The sequence below is a fragment of the Gopherus flavomarginatus genome, chromosome 23, assembly GCF_025201925.1.
Source record: "Gopherus flavomarginatus isolate rGopFla2 chromosome 23, rGopFla2.mat.asm, whole genome shotgun sequence".
In the NCBI taxonomy this organism is placed as follows: Eukaryota; Metazoa; Chordata; order Testudines; family Testudinidae; genus Gopherus; species Gopherus flavomarginatus.
Genome location: NC_066639.1, coordinates 17,232,038 through 17,250,877, shown reverse-complemented (window position 1 = coordinate 17,250,877; position 18,840 = coordinate 17,232,038). Strand labels below are relative to the sequence as shown.

The 18,840-nt window shown below is 66.9% G+C and overlaps 1 protein-coding gene and 1 long non-coding RNA gene across 11 annotated transcripts; one reads left to right on the top strand and one right to left on the bottom strand.

The window, feature by feature from the left end:
* Positions 1–1,458: 1,458 nt before the first annotated feature.
* ACHE (acetylcholinesterase (Cartwright blood group)) lies at positions 1,459–8,614 on the top strand. Of its 2 annotated transcripts, none has more exons than XM_050933509.1 (3): positions 1,459–3,114; positions 4,293–4,459; positions 8,190–8,614. In XM_050933509.1, exons 1-3 carry the CDS (start codon positions 1,625–1,627, stop codon positions 8,309–8,311), a joined length of 1,779 nt encoding a protein of 592 aa, XP_050789466.1. In that variant the 5' UTR covers positions 1,459–1,624; the 3' UTR covers positions 8,312–8,614. The 2 variants fall into 2 exon arrangements, with proteins under 2 accessions (XP_050789466.1, XP_050789467.1); XM_050933510.1 differs by lacking the exon at positions 8,190–8,614 and adding an exon at positions 4,761–5,291.
* Positions 4,911–5,723, bottom strand: LOC127039680 (uncharacterized). Of its 9 annotated transcripts, none has more exons than XR_007771286.1 (5): positions 5,616–5,723; positions 5,425–5,578; positions 5,311–5,387; positions 5,160–5,273; positions 4,959–5,045 (listed from the first exon to the last, which is right to left on the bottom strand). It is a non-coding gene; the product is annotated as an uncharacterized LOC127039680 (long non-coding RNA). The 9 variants fall into 9 exon arrangements; XR_007771287.1 differs by having other exon boundaries at positions 5,160–5,236; XR_007771291.1 differs by lacking the exon at positions 5,311–5,387 and adding an exon at positions 5,274–5,310 and having other exon boundaries at positions 5,160–5,236.
* Positions 8,615–18,840: the final 10,226 nt, after the last annotated feature.

The following is an 18,840-nucleotide window of genomic DNA, read 5'->3' as shown; positions in this document are numbered from 1 at the left end:
TGTACAGGTGTGGTATAACTGTGTGTGTCTGCGTGGTGAGAGGAGAGTTGTGTTGTGTGTGTGTTGGTTTGATGGCTGTTGGGGGGGTGTTGTGAGGTGGTTGTGGCTGGGTGTTGGTTTTCTGGCACTGTGTTTTAAGGGACGGTTGTGTCATCAGGATGAGCTGTGTGTTGTGACTTTGGGTGGCAGTGTTGTGTACAGGTGTGGTATGACTGTGCGGTGAGAGGGGGTTGTGTATGTGGGTGTTGGTTTGATGGTTGTACTGTGCTTTGGGGGCAGTTGTGGATTGTGGGGCTGAGGTGTGGATCAGGGAGCATGTGCAGGTGTGTTATGAGTGTTGTGTGTGGGTTGGTTTGATGGTTGTACTGTGCTTTCGGGGGCAGTTGTGGGTTGCGGGGCGGGTCAGGGAGCGTGTACAGGTGTGTTATGAGTGTTGTGTGTGTGTTGGTTTGATGGCTGTTGTTGGGGGGTGCGGTGAGAGGAGGATGTGGCTGTGTGTTGGTTGGCTGATTGTTACACTGGGTTTGAGGGGCGGTTGTGTTGTTGGGCTGAGCGGTGTGTTGTGACTTTAGGCGAGGGGGTGTTGTGGACGGGCGTGTTCCGGCTGTGTGTGGCAGTGGGGGTTGTGCATTGCACACAGGCTGGTTCGCTGGATGGGGGGACAGGCGGGGTTGTCGGGGGGACGCGTCTCCCAGGCGTGTGTTGTGACCGGGGGGGGGTTGCAGGCTGGGTCAGGGGGTTCGTACATAGGAGCCAGGGGTTGGCTGGGAGGGGCGGGAGAGCGACCTCAGGGGCCGTGATGGGGAGGATCTGTGGGGAGTCGTGTTAAGGGCGGGTTACCCCGGTTACAGCCCAGGGGCGCCCCACCTTTAACCACACCCCAGAGGCCCCTCCGGCTCCAGGAATTGCTCCCAGATACCGAGACTACTGCCCTGAGCACTAGGCCCCATAGCTGAGGGGAGAACCCAGGAGTCCTGGCTCCCAGCCCCCTCACTCTGACCCACCAGCCCCCACTGCCCTCCCAGAGCCAGGGAGAGAACCCAGGAGTCCTGGCTCCCAGCCCCCCTGCTCTGACCCACCAGCCCCCACTCCTCTCCCAGCGCCGGGGAGAGAACCCAGGAGTCCTGGCTCCCAGCCCCCCTGCTCTGACCCACCAGCCCCCACTCCCCTCCCAGAGCCGGGGAGAGAACCCAGGAGTCCTGGCTCCCATCCCCCCCTGCTCTAACTACTAGCCCCCACTCCCCTCCCAGAGCTGGGTGAGAACCCAGGAATCCTGGCTCCCAGCCCCCCTCTGCTCTCACCCACCAACCCCCACTCCCCTCCCAGAGCTGGGTGAGAACCCAGGAGTCCGGGCTCCCATCCCCCCCGCTCTAACTACTAGCCCCCACTCCCCTCCCGGTGCCCCAGTCTCTGCATGCTGCTGATAAGGCGCCTGGGGCTGCTAGGCGGGGACAGGCCCCGTGGGTCCCTTATCGGGGCAGGCGGCCGGGGGACCGGAGGTCCTGGCTGCATCGAGCTGCAGTCCCAGGGCTCGGGGGCTGTCGCTGGCTGCGGAGCTCGGGGGTGGGGGGACGTCTCCTGCTGCCCCCTAACCCCGTCTCTCCCCTCCCCCCGCAGACGCGCCATGGCCGGGGTCCTGCCCGCTCTCCTGCTCTGCGCCGCCCTGGCCCTCTCCGCCCGGGCCGACGAGCTGCTGGCCAGCACCCGGGCGGGGCGGGTGCGGGGCCTGCGGGTGCCCGTCCTCTCGGGCCAGGTCTCCGCGTTCCTGGGCATCCCGTACGCCGAGCCGCCCGTGGGCCGGCTGCGTTTCCGCCGGCCGGAGCCCAAGCGGGCCTGGAGCGGGCTGCTGGACGCCAGCGCCTACCGCCACGCCTGCCACCAGTACGTGGACACCCTGTACCCCGGCTTCCCCGGCACGGAGATGTGGAACCCCAACCGGGAGATGAGCGAGGACTGCCTGTACCTCAACCTGTGGGTGCCCTCCCCGCGCCCCAAAAACGCCACCGTGCTGGTCTGGATCTACGGCGGCGGGTTCTACAGCGGCTCCGCCTCGCTGGACGTCTACGACGGGCGCTACCTGGCCCACGCCGAGCAGGTGGTGGTGGTCTCCATGAACTACCGGGTGGGGGCCTTCGGCTTCCTGGCCCTCTCGGTCGGCCAGGAGGCGCCGGGCAACGTGGGGCTGCTGGACCAGCGCCTGACCCTGCAGTGGGTGCAAAGCAACATCCACTTCTTCGGGGGGAACCCCAAGGCGGTGACCATCTTCGGGGAGAGCGCCGGGGCCGCCTCGGTGGGCATGCACCTGCTCTCGCCCGGCAGCCGCCCGCTCTTCCGCCGTGCCATCCTGCAGAGCGGGGTGCCCAACGCCCCCTGGGCCACCGTGCCCCCGGCCGAGGGCCGGCGCCGGGCCGTCCAGCTGGCCAAGCTGGTGGGCTGCCCGCCGGGCAACGACTCAGAGCTGGTGACCTGTTTACAGGACAAGACCCCGCAGGAGCTGATCGACAAGGAGTGGCAGGTGCTGCCCCACCAGAGCGTCTTCCGCTTCTCCTTCGTGCCGGTGGCCGACGGGGACTTCTCCAGCGAGGTGCCCGAGGCCACGCCGGGCACCGGCAGCTTCCAGGAGACCCAGGCGCTGCTGGGGGTGGTGCGGGATGAGGGCACCTACTTCCTGATCTACGGGGCGCCCGGCTTCAGCAAAGACAACGAGAGCCTCATCAGCCGGGAGGATTTCCTGGGCGGGGTGCGCATGGGCGTGCCCCAGGCCAACGAGCTGGCGGCCGAGGCCGTGGTGCTGCAATACACCGACTGGCTGGACCAGGACAACCCGGTGAAGAACCGGGAGGCCATGGACGACATCGTGGGCGACCACAACGTGATCTGCCCCGTCACCCACTTCGCCCTGCGGCTGGCCGAGCGGGGCGCTCGCGTCTACACCTACTTCTTCGACCACCGCGCCTCCAACATGCTCTGGCCCCCCTGGATGGGGGTGCCCCACGGCTACGAGATCGAGTTCGTCTTCGGCCTGCCCCTCGACCCCGGCCTCAACTACACGGCCGAGGAGGCCGCGCTCAGCCGTCGCATGATGCACTACTGGGCCAACTTCGCCCGCACCGGGTACTGGGGGGAGGCTTGGGGAAGCCCCTGGAGTGGGGGGCAGGTGGGTGGGGTTGGTCCCTGGAGGGGGGGTCCCCCACACTGAGGGGGAAGGTGGGTGGCTTATGGAGGTCCCCATATTGAGGGACAGGTGGGTGGCCTTGGAGGTCTCGGGGGGGTCCCCAGACTGGGAGGTAGTTGGGTGGGTTTGGGGGTGCCCAGGGGTGAGTCAGTGGAGGGATGTCCCCACACTGGGGGGTAGCTGGATGGGTTTGGGGATCCCCACACTGGGGGGGTAGCTGGGTGGGTTTGGGGGTGCCCAGGGGTGAGTCAGTGGAGGGATGTCCCCAAACTGGGGGGTAGGTGGGTGGGTTTTGGGGTGGCCATGGGGTGAGTCAGTGGAAGGGGTCCCCACACTGGGGGTAGCTGGGTGGGTTTGGAGGTCTTTGGGAGGGTTCCCACACCGGTGGGTGGGTTTGGGGGTGCCCAGAGGGGAGGTCCCACACTGGGAGGTAGCGGGGTGGGTTTGGGGGTGCCCAGGGGGTGAGTCAGTGGAGGGGGTCCTCACACTGGGGGTAGCTGGGTGGGTTTGGAGGTCTTTGGGAGGGTTCCCACACCGGTGGGTGGGTTTGGGGGTGCCCAGAGGGGAGGTCCCACACTGGGAGGTAGCTGGGTGGGTTTGGGGGTGCCCCGGGGGTGAGTCAGTGGAAGGGGTCCTCACACTGGGGGTAGCTGGGTGGGTTTGGAGGTCTTTGGGAGGGTTCCCACACCGGTGGGTGGGTTTGGGGGTGCCCAGAGGGGAGGTCCCACACTGGGAGGTAGCTGGGTGGGTTTGGGGGTGTCCAGGGGGTGAGTCAGTGGAGGGGGTCCTCACACTGGGGGTAGCTGGGTGGGTTTGGAGGTCTCTGGGAGGGTCCCCATACTCTGGGGTAGGTGGGTGGGTTTTGGGATCCCTGGAGGGGGGCTCCCCACACTGGGAGTAGGCGGGTGGGTTTTGGGATCCCCAGAGGGGAGGTCCCACACTGAGTGGGCAGGTGGGTGGGTTTGGGGGTGCCCAGGGGTGAGTCAGTGGAGGGGGGTCCCCACACTGGGGAGTAGGTGGATGGATTTGGGGGGTTGGTCTCCATACTGAGGGGCAGGTAGGTGGGTTTGGGGGTCCTCAGCCAGCAGGGCGTGACCCCTGTCCCCGTCCTGGGCAGGGACCCCAACGAGGCGTCGGAGCAGGGGGTGCGCTGGCCCCCCTACACCCCGCGGCAGCAGCAGTACGTACAGCTGAACCCGCGCCCCCTGGCTGTGGGGCAGGGGCTCCGGGCCCAGGTCTGCGCCTTCTGGAACCACTTCCTGCCCAAGCTGCTCAACGTCACTGGTGAGACGCCCGAGGGGCAGGACCCTGCCATACCTGGGGAGGGCAGGAGACCACGGGGGGGGGGCTTTATATTGGGAAGGGGCCGTGGGGCATCATGGGGGGATCTTTGCCTCGTGCGGGGAGGGCGAGGGGTAAATGGATGGGGGAAGTGGGAGGGGAGCTCACAGAGGGAAACTGAGGCAGGGCAAACCAAATATTTCCCCCTCCCCTGCCATCACGGCCCAGCCAGCCTGGTATCCCTGCCCCCCCAGTGTCCAGGCCATGGCTTAATTCCCCTCCTCTTTTTTTTTCTCCCCTGTAGAGCCATGCGCTGCAACCGACTGGGGCCCCGGGCCCCCACCAGCCCCACTGCCCCTCCTCGCCCTCCTTCCCCTCCTCCCCCTGCGGCTCAGGCCCTGAGAGCGGATCCTGCATGCATCGGACGGCTGGGTGGGGGCGGGGCAGGGGCAGCCCTGGCCCTCACGGGGTCGGCTCAGGGTGGAGCCTGCCCCAGGCGGGGGCGTTCGGCGCCTGTGGGACTCCTGGCCACTAGGGGGCACCGATCCAGAGCTCACTGAATGGGCCACTAGGGGGCACCGATCCGGAGCTCACTGAATGGGCCACTAGGGGGCACCCAGCTGGGGCCTGGGGAAATCCTGGCCACTAGGGGTCACCAAGCCGGAGCTCACTGAATCGGCTACTAGGGGGCACCAAGCCGGACCTCAATGAATGGGCCACTAGGGGGCACCGAGCTGGGGCCTGGGGAACTCCTGGCCACTAGATGGCACCGAGCCGGAGCTCACTGAATCGGCTACTAGGGGGCACCAAGCCGGACCTCAATGAATGGGCCACTAGGGGGCACCGATCCGGACCTCACTGAAAGGGCCACTAGGGGGCACCCAGCTGGGGCCTGGGGAACTCCTGGCCACTAGGGGGCACTGAGCCGGAGCTCACTGAATTGGCCACTAGGGGGCACCGAGCCGGACCTCAATGAATGGGCCACTAGGGGGCACCAAGCTGGGGCCTGGGGAACTCCTGGCCACTAGGGGGCACCGAGCCGGAGCTCACTGAATGGGCCACTAGGGGGCACCCAGCTGGGGCCTGGGGAACTCCTGGCCACTAGGGGGCACCGAGCCGGAGCTCACTGAATCGGCTACTAGGGGGCACCGAGCCGGACCTCAATGAATGGGCCACTAGGGGGCACCCAGCTGGGGCCTGGGGAACTCCTGGCCACTAGGGGGCACCGAGTCGGAGCTCACTGAATTGGCCACTAGGGGGCACCAATCCGGAGCTCACTGAATGGGCCACTGGGGGGCACCGATCTGTTGCCGGGGAGACAGCGCCCCGCCCCAGGGGGCATTTCCTAGCCAGGATTTTAGTGCTCAGGCCGCGGCCGAGAGCAATGGCAGCTCTGCTGCTCCGACGCCGCTGCCGGCCCCCCCTGGCAGGGGAACAAGGGCAGCAGGGAGAGGGCAGAGCCTTGCTGCACAAGCACCACACGTCCGCACCTCTGTGCACACGCAGACGCACGCTGCGGGCGCACGCTGCCACGCGGTGCACACTCGCTCCACCCGTACACGGCGCGCACTGCACACCAGTCACAACCCCTGACCACGCTGCGGCCAGATGCTGCCCAAGGACACTGCACACGCACTGCGTGAACGCTGCACACGGACACACCGCACGGGGCGGTGGCACACATGGGGCGGACGTGCGCCAGCTAGCGGGGGGGAGGGGAACCGCGGGGGGACATGTCCCAGCCAGGCTCACACTGGGGTTCCCCATCACTGCGACCCAGACACCCCTTCACCCCACGGGGGGGGGCCTGTCACCCCCCAACCCCCCTGAGCCCGGCCAGTGGCCACAGCTGGGGGGGTTCTGGCCTCTTATAAAAGACATTTTTTGGTGTTTCCTTCTGCATGCCGTGTTCGTGTCTTTGGCAATTCAAACGCCCCCCCCAATAAAGTGACCATGGGAAGGGGGGTAGGGTGCGTTGGGGGGTTGAAGGGGGAGAGTTAGGGCACATAGGGGGTGGAGTGGGGCCCCTTGTGGTGGGGAGGGGACACGGAGAGGTGTGGGGGGGCTGTCAGTATAAAGGGGGTGATCAGGTATGGTGGGAGGGACTTTGGGGTGAGGGACAGGGGCACTCAGGGAGTGGAGGTAGGGGGCAGAGAGGGGCCCTGCCCCACAGTAGTGGGGGGCTTAGGGGGTTAATGCTAAGGTGGGGGAGGGCAGCAGAGGTATGAGGTTTGGGGGGGATGGCTGGGTCCTGAGGGTGACGCCGCTTTGCAGATGTGAGATGAGGGGGAGGGGCTGCTCGGCTGTGCAAACCCCCAGACCCTACCCCACCCATGGGAGCCCCCACCCACACTTCAACCCCTGGGCACTGCCCCATCTAACCCACCAGCCCCCACAGCCCTCCCAGAGCCAGGGAGAGAACCCAGGAGTCCTGGCTCCCAACCCCCCTGCTCTAACCCACCAGCCCCCACTCCCCTCCCAGAACCGGGGAGAGAACCCAGGAGTCCTGGCTCCCGGCCCCCCTGCTCTGACCCACCAGCCCCCACTCTCCTCCTAGACCTGGGTAGAGAACCCCGGAGTCCGGGCTCCCAGCAGACACCTCGTGTGAGCCCCGCTCCGCCGTACCTGGCCAGGCGGCACTGGATGAGGATCACGTCTGGGGCGCGTCCTCGGGCCCTGTGGCCGGTCCAGGACATGCAGGGTCTCCACGACGTGGCCCCTCCAAGAGTGTTTGCTTGGCCCCGGTTAGATTCTGCGTCACTCCCCAGCAGCCCCGGTGCCACACCTGATCCACGCCGGGGGGGGGGGGGGTGGCCCTGCAGCGTCACTGCCGACAACCACGGGGGTCACACTCTCCGCCCCAGAGACAGGTGGGTTACGACAGAGCAGAGAATTCAAGGCCCCGGGGTGGGGTGAACAGATCCAAACTGCACCGCGACCCCCAACTGAAGAGAGATTCAGCCCGACTGAGCAGGACCAGGAGTGACCGGCCCCCTCCGGAAAACGAGACCCCTGGCTGCGAAGCATCGGCCGGAAAACCCAACCTGGCCCCCAGGCCTGGAGCAAGGACTCGCCGGCGTCCAGCCGTGGCGGGCACAGCCAGAGCCCGAGAGACGCGGCTCGTCCAGCCGGAGGCGCAAGGTGCAGTAGACGCACGCAACATGGACGTTGCTGCAGCTGTTCGCAGGGGTGCGGCCAGGATGGGGACTCGCCAGCGTAGGTACCGACACCCCCCAGATGGAGACCAGCTGCAGGGCCGCAGAAACAACCGACTCAAACGCCAGCGCGGGCGGCGGGGTTACCGAGACCCCGACGTGCCCCGGAGCGACAGCCCAGGGACCCCGCGTCACGGCAGCCGAACGAGACGGGATCTCGGCCGTGTTCCCAGCAGCCCACGGGCGAGCGGCGGGGCGGAGGGAGCTGGACAGACGGCCCAGGAAACCCACCGGCGCCAGAGCTGATCCTCGCTCGCCTGGGCTACGGAGCCGCGCCGGTCACGGGGCCCGGAGACTGGCCATGCTGGGGTGCGGGTGTTAATGGCACAGCCGGGGGTGGGCAAACGCCAGCCTGGATCCAGCCCCAACCGGCGCTCGGTCCCCCGGCTTGTGAACGGGCCTGGGGGAATTGTTCAGGGAAGGGGGCGGGGGGCTGCTCAGGGGAAGGGCAGGGGGCTCTGGGCCCAGCTCTGAGGGACACTAACCACCCCGCTTGGGCTCTCTTCCCGCCCCCCCAGATAACATCGAGGAGGCCGAGCGGCAGTGGCGGCTGGAGTTTCACCGCTGGAGCGCGTACATGGGCCACTGGAAAAGCCAGTTTGACCACTACAGCCGACAGGACCGCTGCTCCGAGCTGTGAGGGGGCGGCCTCCCAACAGTCCCCAACAGCCCCCCACAGTCCCCACCTCCTCCTGACAGTCCCCTACTGCTGCTCCGAGCTGTGAGGGGGTGGCCCCCCAACAGCCTCCAACAACCCCCCACAGCCCCTCACCTCCTCCTGACAGTCCCCTACTGCTGCTCCAAGCTGTGAGGGGGTGGCCCCCCAACAGCCCCCCACCTCCTCCTGACAGTCCCCCACTGCTGCTCCGAGCTGTGAGGGGGTGGTCCCCCAACAGCCTCCAACAACCCCCCACAGCCACTCTCCTCCTCCTGACAGTCCCCTACTGCTGCTCTGAGCTGTGAGGGGTGGCCCCCCAACAACCCCCCACAGCCCCTCACCTCCTCCTGACAGTCCCTACTGCTGCTCCAAGCTGTGAGGGGGTGGCTCCCCAACAGCCCCCCACCTCCTCCTGACAGTCCCCCACTGCTGCTCCGAGCTGTGAGGGGGTGGCCCCCCAACAGCCCCCCACCTCCTCCCAACCCCCCACAGCCCCATACCTCCTCCTGACAGTCCCCCACTGCTGCTGTGAGGGGGTGGCCCCCCAACCCCTCAGCCCCACTCTCCCCCACTCTCGTCCCCAGCCCCCCTGCCGTGGGGAAAGGGAGGGGTTAACCGGACTGTGCAATCTGAGACCCCCACCCTAGTCTAAGGTGTGTGTGTGTGACCCCAACCCCTGTATCTGTATATAACGGTTATTTAAGGGATTTGTGAGAAATAGATAAATATCTATATTATATACGCAGCACCCCGAGTCGCTGCCCGGGAGCCCCGCGCTGCCCCCCAGCCCCTCCCCACGCTGTCCCCAATGCCCAGCCCCCAACCCCGCCCCACACTGACCCCCAATGCCCAGCTCTCAACCCTGCCCCACACTGACCCCTAATGCCCAGCCCCGCCCCACGCTGCCCCCCAACCTCTCCCCATGCTGTTCCCAATGCCCAGCCCCAACTCCTTCCCGCTCTGTCCCCCAATGCCCAGCCCCTCCCCACACTGACCCCTAACTCCAAACCCCTCCCCCTACTGGCCCCCAACTCATCTCCGTGCTGCCCCCCAACCCCTTCCCATACTGACCCCGAATGCCCAGCCCCCAACCCCTCCCCACACTGACCCTCAACTCCCAGCCCCCAGCCCTCCGCATACTGACCCCTAACTCCCAGCCCCAACCCCTCCCCTACTGACCCCCTACTCCTCCCCATACTGACCCCCAACTCACCAAACACCCCGTCATCCCCCCAATGTTCCCTCCTGCAGCCCCCCATCTATATTAGCTGGGTCCTACAGCTGCTCCCCCCGATTGTCCCCCAAGTCTCCTGCCCCAGCTCCCCTCAATCCCACCCTTGCCCCATGTCAGGGCTCCCCCAGCAGCCCACGACCCCCCCCCCCAGCGGGAAGCTGCATCAACAAGTAGGGGGCGGCCCCCCAACAACCTGCATGGCCACCGCGCGCAGCCCTCCGGGCCCGACCGCCGTGTGAACCGTCCAATAAAGGAATTAAAGACACAGACTCTGCCTTGGCATGGGGGGCTGCGGGTCGGGAGTGAGGGGCACCGGCAGAGCTGGGGGGGGGCTGCGGGTCGGGAGTGAGGGGCTCCAGCAGGGCTGGGGTGGCAGGGGCTGCGGGTCAGGAGTGAGGGGCACCGGCAGGGCTCGGTGGGGCAGGGCTGGGCTGGCAGGGGCTATGGGTCGGGAGTGAGGGGCACCAGCAGGGCTTTGGGGGGGGGCAGGGCTGGGCTGGCAGGGGCTATGGGTCGGGAGTGAGGGGCACCGGCAGGGCTGAGGGGGCTGGGCTGTGGGTCGGGAGTGAGGGGCACCAGGCAGAGTTGGTGGGGCTGCAGGTCGGGAGTGAGGAGCACGTGTGGGGCGGGGGAGGGGCATGCAGTTCCCCTAGTGGCCACCAGGGGGCTCCGGTCCAGCTCCATTTTGCAGCGCGGGTGCCGCGGTCGCGGGTGGGCGGCTCCCGGGGGGCGGGGGGGGAGCAGGGATATTTGGGGGGCCAAGGGGCAAGTCTAGCTGCCCCCCCAGCCTGCAGAGTCTGTGGGCGGAGAGGTGGGAATGGGCTGGGGGGCAGGGGTCTGTGGGGGTGGGGGCAGCTGGGGGGCAGGAGACCCCTGACTCTGTGCCCCGTTACTGCCCCTGGCTCGGGCAGGACCCCCAGATCCTCGCCCGGCGCTTCCCCAGGTAGGTGGGGGGTGAGGCAGGTTCTTGGGGTCCGGGGAGCCCCCCCCAGTTCTCCCCCCGTGACATTTAGCCCCAGCCAGGTCCGTCCATCTGTCCCAGTCGGCCACTCGGAGTCTCAGGACCCTTCGGTGCCCCCAGCCCCACATGTAACAGCAGGACAGTTTGGGGGTTCAGAGGTGTTGGGGGGGCTCTACGGGGGCAGTTTGGGGTCCAGGACGCTCTGGGGGTCCCCAGTTCTGGGAGGTTCTGTTCCAGGGGGGTGTATGGGGGCTCAGACCCCCTCTAACTCTCCCCTCTTCTCCCCACACCTCACCAACTGCAGACCCCTCCCCCCTGGCTGGCCTGGGACCCGAAGCCGGACCCCTCCATGCACTGATACAGGGATATTTGGGGGTGTCTGCCCGCTGGGACCCCAAGGAGCCAGAAGGAATCAGGGTGCTGCTCAGAATCAGGGACCGTGTTTTGGGGGGGCAGCTGGTATCCAGGTCCCGCCTCACAGTCCTGTACCCCCAACTCTGCCCAGACTGGGGGGGAGGGGTAGGCGTATCTCTGAGCATTTGTGTGTTGTGGGGCCCTGCAAAACGTAGGGGGGAATCGATCCCCATTTTTGCAGAGGGGTCCTTCTGTACGGGGGAGCAGCCCCCCAAATCCTCCATGGGGTTCTGGAGCCCCCCCCCACCGGAGCCCCACGGCCCCCCGCCCCCTGTTCAGCCTGTGGGGCTGCTCTCCCCAGGCCCTTATCCCAGACCCCGTTTCTGGGCAGCAGAGTAACCCCGGGGGTCTCCCCGCTGCATGGACGCCCCCCAACTGAGATCAGCCCTCCGCCCCACTCCCCATGGCGCTGGGTGCTGCGTGGACCCAGGGAAACGCCCTCCCGGCTCCCACAAGCTCCCAGCCCGACAGACGCAGGCTGGGTGACCCCAGGGCCGCAGGGACTCCCCCGACCACCCCCCGGGGCCGGGGGCAGAACCAGGAGCCCCAGCCCCAGAAGCAGGAAACGAGCCCAGGGGCTGGCCGGGGCTGCAGGTCGGGAGTGAGGGGCACCGGCGGGGCGGGGGGGGGGCTGCAGGTTGGCTCCCAGCTCAGGTCATTGAGGGGTCGGGTTACAGCTGCCCTTTGACCTTTGCTGATTGGGAGAATCAAGATAATTGATTGACAGTTCAGCATTCACCACTGGCGCAGAGCGGGGCGGGGGGGGGGGGGGGCCGGGAGCCAGGACTCCTGGGTTCTCTCCCTGGCTCTGGGAGGGGAGTGGGGGCTGGTGGGTTAGAGCAGGGGGAGCTGGGAGCCAGGACTCCTGGGTTCTCTCCCCGGCTCTGGGAGGGGAGTGGGGGCTGGTGGTTAGAGCAAGGGGGGCTGGGAGCCAGGACTCCTGGGTTCTCTCCCCGGCTCTGGGAGGGGAGTGGGGGCTGGTGGGTCAGAGCAGGGGGGGCTGGGAGCCAGGACTCCTGGGTTCTCTCCCCGGCTCTGGGAGGGGAGTGGGGGCTGGTGGGTTAGAGCAGGGGGGGCTGGGAGCCAGGACTCCTGGGTTCTCTCCCTGGCTCTGGGAGGGGAGTGGGGGCTGGTGGGTCAGAGCAGGGGGGGCCGGGAGCCAGGACTCCTGGGTTCTCTCCCCAGTTCTGGGAGGGGAGTGGGGGCTGGTGGGTCAGAGCAGGGGGGCTGGAAGCCCGGACTCCTGGGTTCTCTCCCCGGCTCTGGGAGGGGAGTGGGGGCTGGGGGCCAGGACTCCTGGGTTCTCTCCCCGGCTCTGGGAGGGGAGTGGGGGCTGGTGGTTAAAGCAGGGGGGCTGGGAGCCAGGACTCCTGGGTTCTCTCCCCGGCTCTGGGAGGGGTGTGGGGGCTGGTGGGTTAGAGCAGGGGGGGCTGGGAGCCAGGACTCCTGGGTTCTCTCCCCGGCTCTGGGAGGAGAGTGGGGGCTGGTGGGTTAGAGCAGGGGAGGCCGAGAACCAGGACTCCTGGGTTCTCTCCCCGGCTCTGGGAGGGGAGTGGGGGCTGGTGGGTTAGAGCCCGGGGGGCTGGGAGCCAGGACTCCTGGGTTCTCTCCCCAGCTCTGGGAGGGGAGTGGGGGCTGGTGGGTCAGAGCAGGGGAGGCCGAGAACCAGGACTCCTGGGTTCTCTCCCCGGCTCTGGGAGGGGAGTGGGGGCTGGTGGATTAGAGCAGTGGGGGCTGGGAGCCAGGACTCCTGGGTTCTCTCCCCGGCTCTGGGACGGGAGTGGGGGCTGGTGGATTAGAGCAGGGGGGGCCGAGAGCCAGGACGCCTGGGTTCTCTCCATGCCCTCCCCCTACATACTGCCTGTTCCCTTTTATCTCACAGGCTCATTTACCGATAACCCCACAGCTGCCCCCAAGATCCTGCTGGGGGGGGCATTACCCAGCCAGCTGCTCCCCAGAACTGTCCTATGGATATTGGGGGGGCAGTCTCTGTTCCCGGGGGTGGGGAAGGGGCTGGCTTGTGATTTCCTGCAGGGGGGGGTTCCCCTTAGCTCCCCCTCCCCATCTGCACACATCCCACCCCGGGGGAGCTGAAAACAGTAGGAGATGGGGGGCAGGGCACGTGAGAACGGGGGGGTCCCTGTCCCCACGGCGAGGGGGGGCCACGCCGGGCCCTGGTAAATCCGGCTGCGGGTCGGCACCAGCAGATTCGAGCGTGCGAAGCCGCAGCGGCTGAGTGAGCCAGAGTGTGAACAGCACAAATCAGACCCTTCCCTCCCCCCCCCGGCCCCCCTGGGGCTCCCAGAGAGCTGGGGAGAGGGGGCCCCCCAGGGGCAGTGGGGGGGCTGGAGGCCGTGCCGTGGGGGCGCCCAGCGGGGCAGGGGGGGCCGTGGGGCGCGGGAGACAAAGCGGCCGTTTGCAAAGCGCCCAAGCCTGCCAAGTGGCTCGGAGTTGGCACCGTGACAAAGTCAGCCAGGGACGTTCGTGTTGGCGCGGGCCGGAGCCCTAGAAAGGGGAATTTTTCCCCCGCCCCCCGCCGGGCCGATCGCCCCCAAACTTCACACACGCCCAGGGGGGGCCCGGGGCCACGCCCGGGAATTTTGGCGGATTTTTCCCGCCCGCCCAAGGGGGTTTATTCAAGTGTAGAAACTTGTGCAGGGGGAAAAAGACCGAACCTTCGCTGCTCACCCGGGCTCGGGTTTTTTTCCCCTCCCTCTCCACAATTGCACCGAAAGGGCTCGCGGCTCTTGGGGGGGGGCACCCAGGGAGGGATCCCCCCCTTTTCCAAGCGGGGGGCCGGGATCCCCCCTCCACCAAGCAGGGATGCAGCCCCGCCGGGGGGGCGGCTTTGGGAACGGGACCTGCCCCATGGCACCCAGGCTGGGGTAGGACCCGGCGGGGGGGCTGCTTTTCCCCCGGACGGATACCGATATTTTTTCGCATTGGATTTCTTTGTCCCGGGGCGCCCAGCGGGCGAATCCGCACCCTCCAGCTCCCCGAATATTTGTCAGGGGTAAGGAAGGAGCTTGCAGAAAACCCAGGCCCTGGCCTGGCGGCAGGTAAGTGGGGGGGCAGGGGGCGGCGGGGGGCTGGGGGTCCCCGCCTGGTGCAGCCCAAGCCGGGGGAACGTCCTGCTCTGCTCGCAGGGTGGGTGCCAGTGAGTTCCCGGCTGCGTCGCTCGCTGGGCTTTGGGTGGTGTATTTTTTTTTTAATTTTATTTGCAAGGGGAGGGGGAAAAAACGTGAAAAAAAATCCAGCCGTGGGGAAAGTCGTCGGCAACAAAACGATTTTTTTGGCGGGGGGCGAACGGGAATCGAACAAAGCGCCGGGGCGGGGGGGGGGGGCGGAGGCGTCACAACGCGAATGGCTGGAAAAGACGGAGGATCGGCCCCCCGAAACGACAGCGAAAACCCAGAATCGAGCCTCGGGAAACCTCCCGGAGCTGGACCCCCGGCCCCCCCAGGATCGGCGCCCCCCAAAAGGGCCCAGGGGAGGGCAGAGAGCAGCCGGGAGCACCCCGAGAGGCCCCGGAATCGGCCTCACCCCGAATGGCGACTGGAAAATCACCATCATTCAGGGCAAAACCCCCCATCAGAGCCGGGAGCCCCAAATCATCCTGAGCCCCTGCCCAGCCTCCCCCTGCAATGTCCGAGGCACCCCGAAAACCCACCCGGACGGGGGGGATGCGATTTGGTTCCCCTCTGGAACGACTCCTGCTCACCCCAAATATGGCGCTGACGCGTCTAAGCCCCCCTCCCCGAGCGTAGGGGGACCCCCGGATTTCAGAGGCTGGAGGTTAAATGAGAGATGCTGCCCCCCGAAACCCCCGCCCAGATCGCCCCGAAAAGCTCAGGAAGGATTGGAACCGACTGACCCCCACACACACACAATCTGGGGTGCGTGGGGGGGGGCCGCGGCTTTGTCCAAATTCGCCATTTCTGCCTGCGTCACCCCCACGCCACCCCCCGGCCTGCCCCAGGGCGCGGCAGCTCCAGCCTGCACCCGGGGGGGCAGATCAGGGCAGGCGGGGGCAGCTTGCTGCCTAAAGCCCCCCGGGCTTTACACTGGGCTGCACCCCCCCATCAGCTCAGCTGGCCCCCCGAAATCGTGGCTTTGGGGCACCGGGCCAGGTGGTGCTGGGCCGTGGGGCTGAATGAGTCAGGACTGCATGTGCCGGGGGTATGTGTGTGTGTGTGGGGGGGACTGTGTGTGTTGTTTTCGCATGGGGGTACGCGGAGGGGGGGTCGGTCCCACGCGTGTGCCGAGGTTGGGGGGGCTCGCTGGCACCCCAGGTTTGGGGGGTCGGTGTGGGGATGGTCCTCCCCTACACACCCCTAGACCCAGTGGGCCAGGCCGTGAACCAGTTGTGGGGGGGGGCATGTTGGGGTGGGGGCATCCGGGACCCTCTCCCCAATTTTATACCAGCTGGGGAGGAGCGGACAGTGGGGGTGCGATCTGGGGGGCAAATCGACTTATGGAGGCAGGAGGGGTTGGGGGGAGGCATTATGGGGCTCGACTCCCCCCTCAGCCATTTAACCCCACAAACCTCTCCAGCTTGTGGGGGGGGGGGGAGTTTCTGTCCTTGTTTCGGGGGGGGTCCCCACGCAGCAATGGGGGGGCGGGCGTGGGTTGCATTCGGGGCTCATTTTAATGGGGGGGCTGACCTAATTAACCAGTATTTTTTCCTGGGGGGGGCGTTATGTCAAGAGCCAGCTGCTGCCCCAGAGGCTGCTGGGAAAGACAGACTCCATTTTCTGCTTGGGGCCTGTCTCCATTTTGGTTTGGGTGGGATCCGCCGGGGGGGGGGGCGGTAACGACCCACCAGTGACTATCCCCATTTAGGCGGCTGGGGGCCAGCACCCAGATGAAGACACCCCCCCACATTCTAGCAATTGCCCCCCCCCAGCTCCCCTTATGTGGTAGACAAAACACCCCCCTCCAATAAATCTGGTCTGACTCCGGATTCCCCCCCCCAACCCGCCCACTCCGGAACTGGTTGCGTTTCTCTCGCTGCTGCAGACCCCCACTTACGCGGATGGGCAGACACCCCCCCCTCCCGAGGCCTGGAGACGGGCCCCCCCGGATGCCCCCCGACCCCGGCCTTCGCCCCAGCAGCACATCATGGTTTGTCTGAGGGTCTGGACACACAAACCATTTTGTGGTGTTACCGCGCGGGCTGGGACCGCAGCCACGGAGCAACCCAGCCGCCCCCCCCCACTCCACGAACTCCGGCCGGGCTCTGCCCCCCCAGCCCATCTACCCCGGCATCGGGCCCAGCCCTGCCCGTCCCGCTCCAGCAGCACAAAAATATTGGCAGCGTCCCACCTGCTGGCCAGTATTTCCTTGTGCTGCCCCAGTGGGGCCGGGCCCCACGCGGCGGGAGCCGGTGGGGCGGCGACACGACCAAGGGGGAAAGCAACAGAAGCCTGAGTGCGACTTCCTCCACCACAGCCTGCAATGCGCCCACCTCTGGGGTGGGCGGCTGGTTACCCAGGGACCCCTCGCCTGGCGCTGAGATGCGCCTACCTCTGGGGCGGGGTGGCCGGTTACCCAGGGACCCCTCGCCCAGCGCTGAGATGCGCCCACCTCTGGGGCAGAGTGGCCAATGACACAAGGATCCCTTACCCGGCACCAAGATGCAGCCACCTCTGGGGTGGGGCGGCCGGTTACCCGGGGACCCCTCACCCAGCGCTGAGATGCGGCCACCTCTGGGGCGGGGCGGCTGGTTACCCAGGGACCCCTCGCCCAGCGCTGAAATGCACCCACCTCAGGGGTGGAGAGGCTGGTTACCCGGGGACCCCTCGCCCGGCGCTGAGATGCAGCCACCTCTGGGGTGCGGCGGCCAGTTACCCGGGTACCTCTTGCCCGGTGCTGATATGCCCACCTGTGGGGTGGGGTGGCCGGTTACCCAGGAACCCCTCGCCCGGCGCTGAGATGCAGCCACCTCTGGGGTGGGGTGGCCAGTGCTGCATGCCGGGGAGGGATCTCTCTACCAGCAGCACCCGCATGACTGTGCTGGGCTTTCTCCAAGGGCCCCCAGCAGTCAGACTCCCTGGTAGAGACGTCCCCCCTGCAGGCTCTCTCCACTTCCCTCACCTAGACCCACAGTTGTGGGGAGCCTTAGAGGGGTCTCTCCTGCCTCAGTTTACCCCCAACAGTGCCTCAAACCCGCTCCCATGACAAAGCTGGCGAGATCTGTACCACACCACCCGGTGCCTCAGTTTCTCCAAGTCACCCCTGGGGGGCAGTGCAGGACAGGAATGAAGGAGCAAGCCGCAGCCACCCCCCCGAGAGAGACAAGGGGCGCCCCGTGATCAGCCCCCCCGTCCCAACGTGGCTGGAGAGCACCGGCTGGGCGGAGAGTGGCAGGGGATAAAGGGGGTTCACGGGGGCTGCCGGCGCTGAGGAATCGGGGTGTGGGGAGGCCAGGGCTGAGTGGGGGGCTCCCGGACACAGGGCCCAACCTGGCGTGTCTCAGGCCTGGGGAACTTGGCTTGGACCCTGGAGGAAGAGTGGGGCTGGTGCCCCCCAGGGCCTGTGTCAACACCAGGGCGCAGCCCCCCAGCCCGGCCGTGGCTCAGAGACTCAACCCCCCAAAATATCCCAGCCCTTGGACAGGGGCACCTAGTCCCCCCAAATAACCATCCCCTACCGCAGAGAATAACCCAGCCCCCCAAAATATCCCAGTCCCCCAACTGGGGCACCCAGTCCCCCAAATAACCCAGCCCCCCAAAATATCCCAGCCCCTAGACTGGGGCACCCAGTCCCCCAAATAACCCAGCCCCCCAAAATATCCCAGCCCCTGGACAGGGGCACCCAGTCCCCCAAATAACCCAGCCCCCCAAAATATCCCAGCCCTTGGACAGGGGCACCTAGTCCTCCAAAATAACCATCCCCCACCACAGAGGGTAACCCAGCCCCCCAAAATATCCCAGCCCCTAGACAGGGGCACCGTCCCCCAAATATCCCAGCCCCTGGACAGGGGCACCCAGTCCCGCAAAATAACCCAGTCTGGCACCAGAGAGGGGCACCCAGCCCCCCAAAATATCCCAGCCCCTAGACAGGGGCACCCAGTCCCCCAAATAACCCAGCCCCTGGACGGGGGCACCCAGTCCCCCAAAATAACCCAGTCTGGCACCAGAGACGGGCACCCAGCCCCCCAAAATATCCCAGTCCCTGGACAGGGGCACCCAGGCCCACAAATAACCCAGTCCCTGGACAGGGTGCAGGCCCCCAAAATAACCCACCCCTGGACAGGGGCACCCAGGCCTCCAAATAACCCAGCCCCCCAAAATATCCCAGCCCCTGTACAGGGGCACCCAGACCACCAAAATAACCTGGCCCCGGACAGGGGCACCCAGGTCACCAAATATCCCAGCCCCTGGACAGGGGCACCCAGGCCCCCAAAATAACCGAGTCTGGCACCAGAGAGGGGAACCCAGCCCCCCAAAATATCCCAGCCCCTAGACTGGGGCACCCAGCCCCCCAAATAACCCACCCCCTGGACAGGGGCACCCAGCCCCCCAAAATAACCATCCCCCACCACAGAGGGGCACCCAGCCCCCCCAAATATCCCAGCTCCTAGACTGGGGCACCCAGGTCCCCAAATAACCCAGCGCCCCAAAATATCCCAGCCCCTGGAGAGGGGCACCCAGCACCCCAAAATCACCCAGCCCCCTAAATAACCCAGTCCCTGGACAGGGGCACCCAGCCCCCCAAAATAACCATCCCCCACCAGAGAAGGGACCCTGGCCCCACAGCCGCTATCCCATCCCGAGCCCTGGGGCCATCCGCCTTTGGGGTCTGGCTGCCCTGGGGGGCAGCTCTCACTCTGCCAGGGCCCCCCGCCCCGCTCCGCCCAGCGCCTTCCCGACAATTACTAGACACCCCTGAGGGGCAGGA

What these genes read in the sequence shown, in the direction of transcription:
- ACHE (XM_050933509.1), top strand. Translation starts at nt 1,625, where the DNA reads ATGGCCGGGGTCCTGCCCGCTCTCCTGCTCTGCGCCGCCCTGGCCCTC. An exon ending in GCCAACTTCGCCCGCACCGG is followed by an intron (nt 3,115 to 4,292) that starts GTACTGGGGGGA and finishes CGTCCTGGGCAG; the next exon opens with GGACCCCAACGAGGCGTCGG. An exon ending in CAAGCTGCTCAACGTCACTG is followed by an intron (nt 4,460 to 8,189) that starts GTGAGACGCCCG and finishes CCGCCCCCCCAG; the next exon opens with ATAACATCGAGGAGGCCGAG.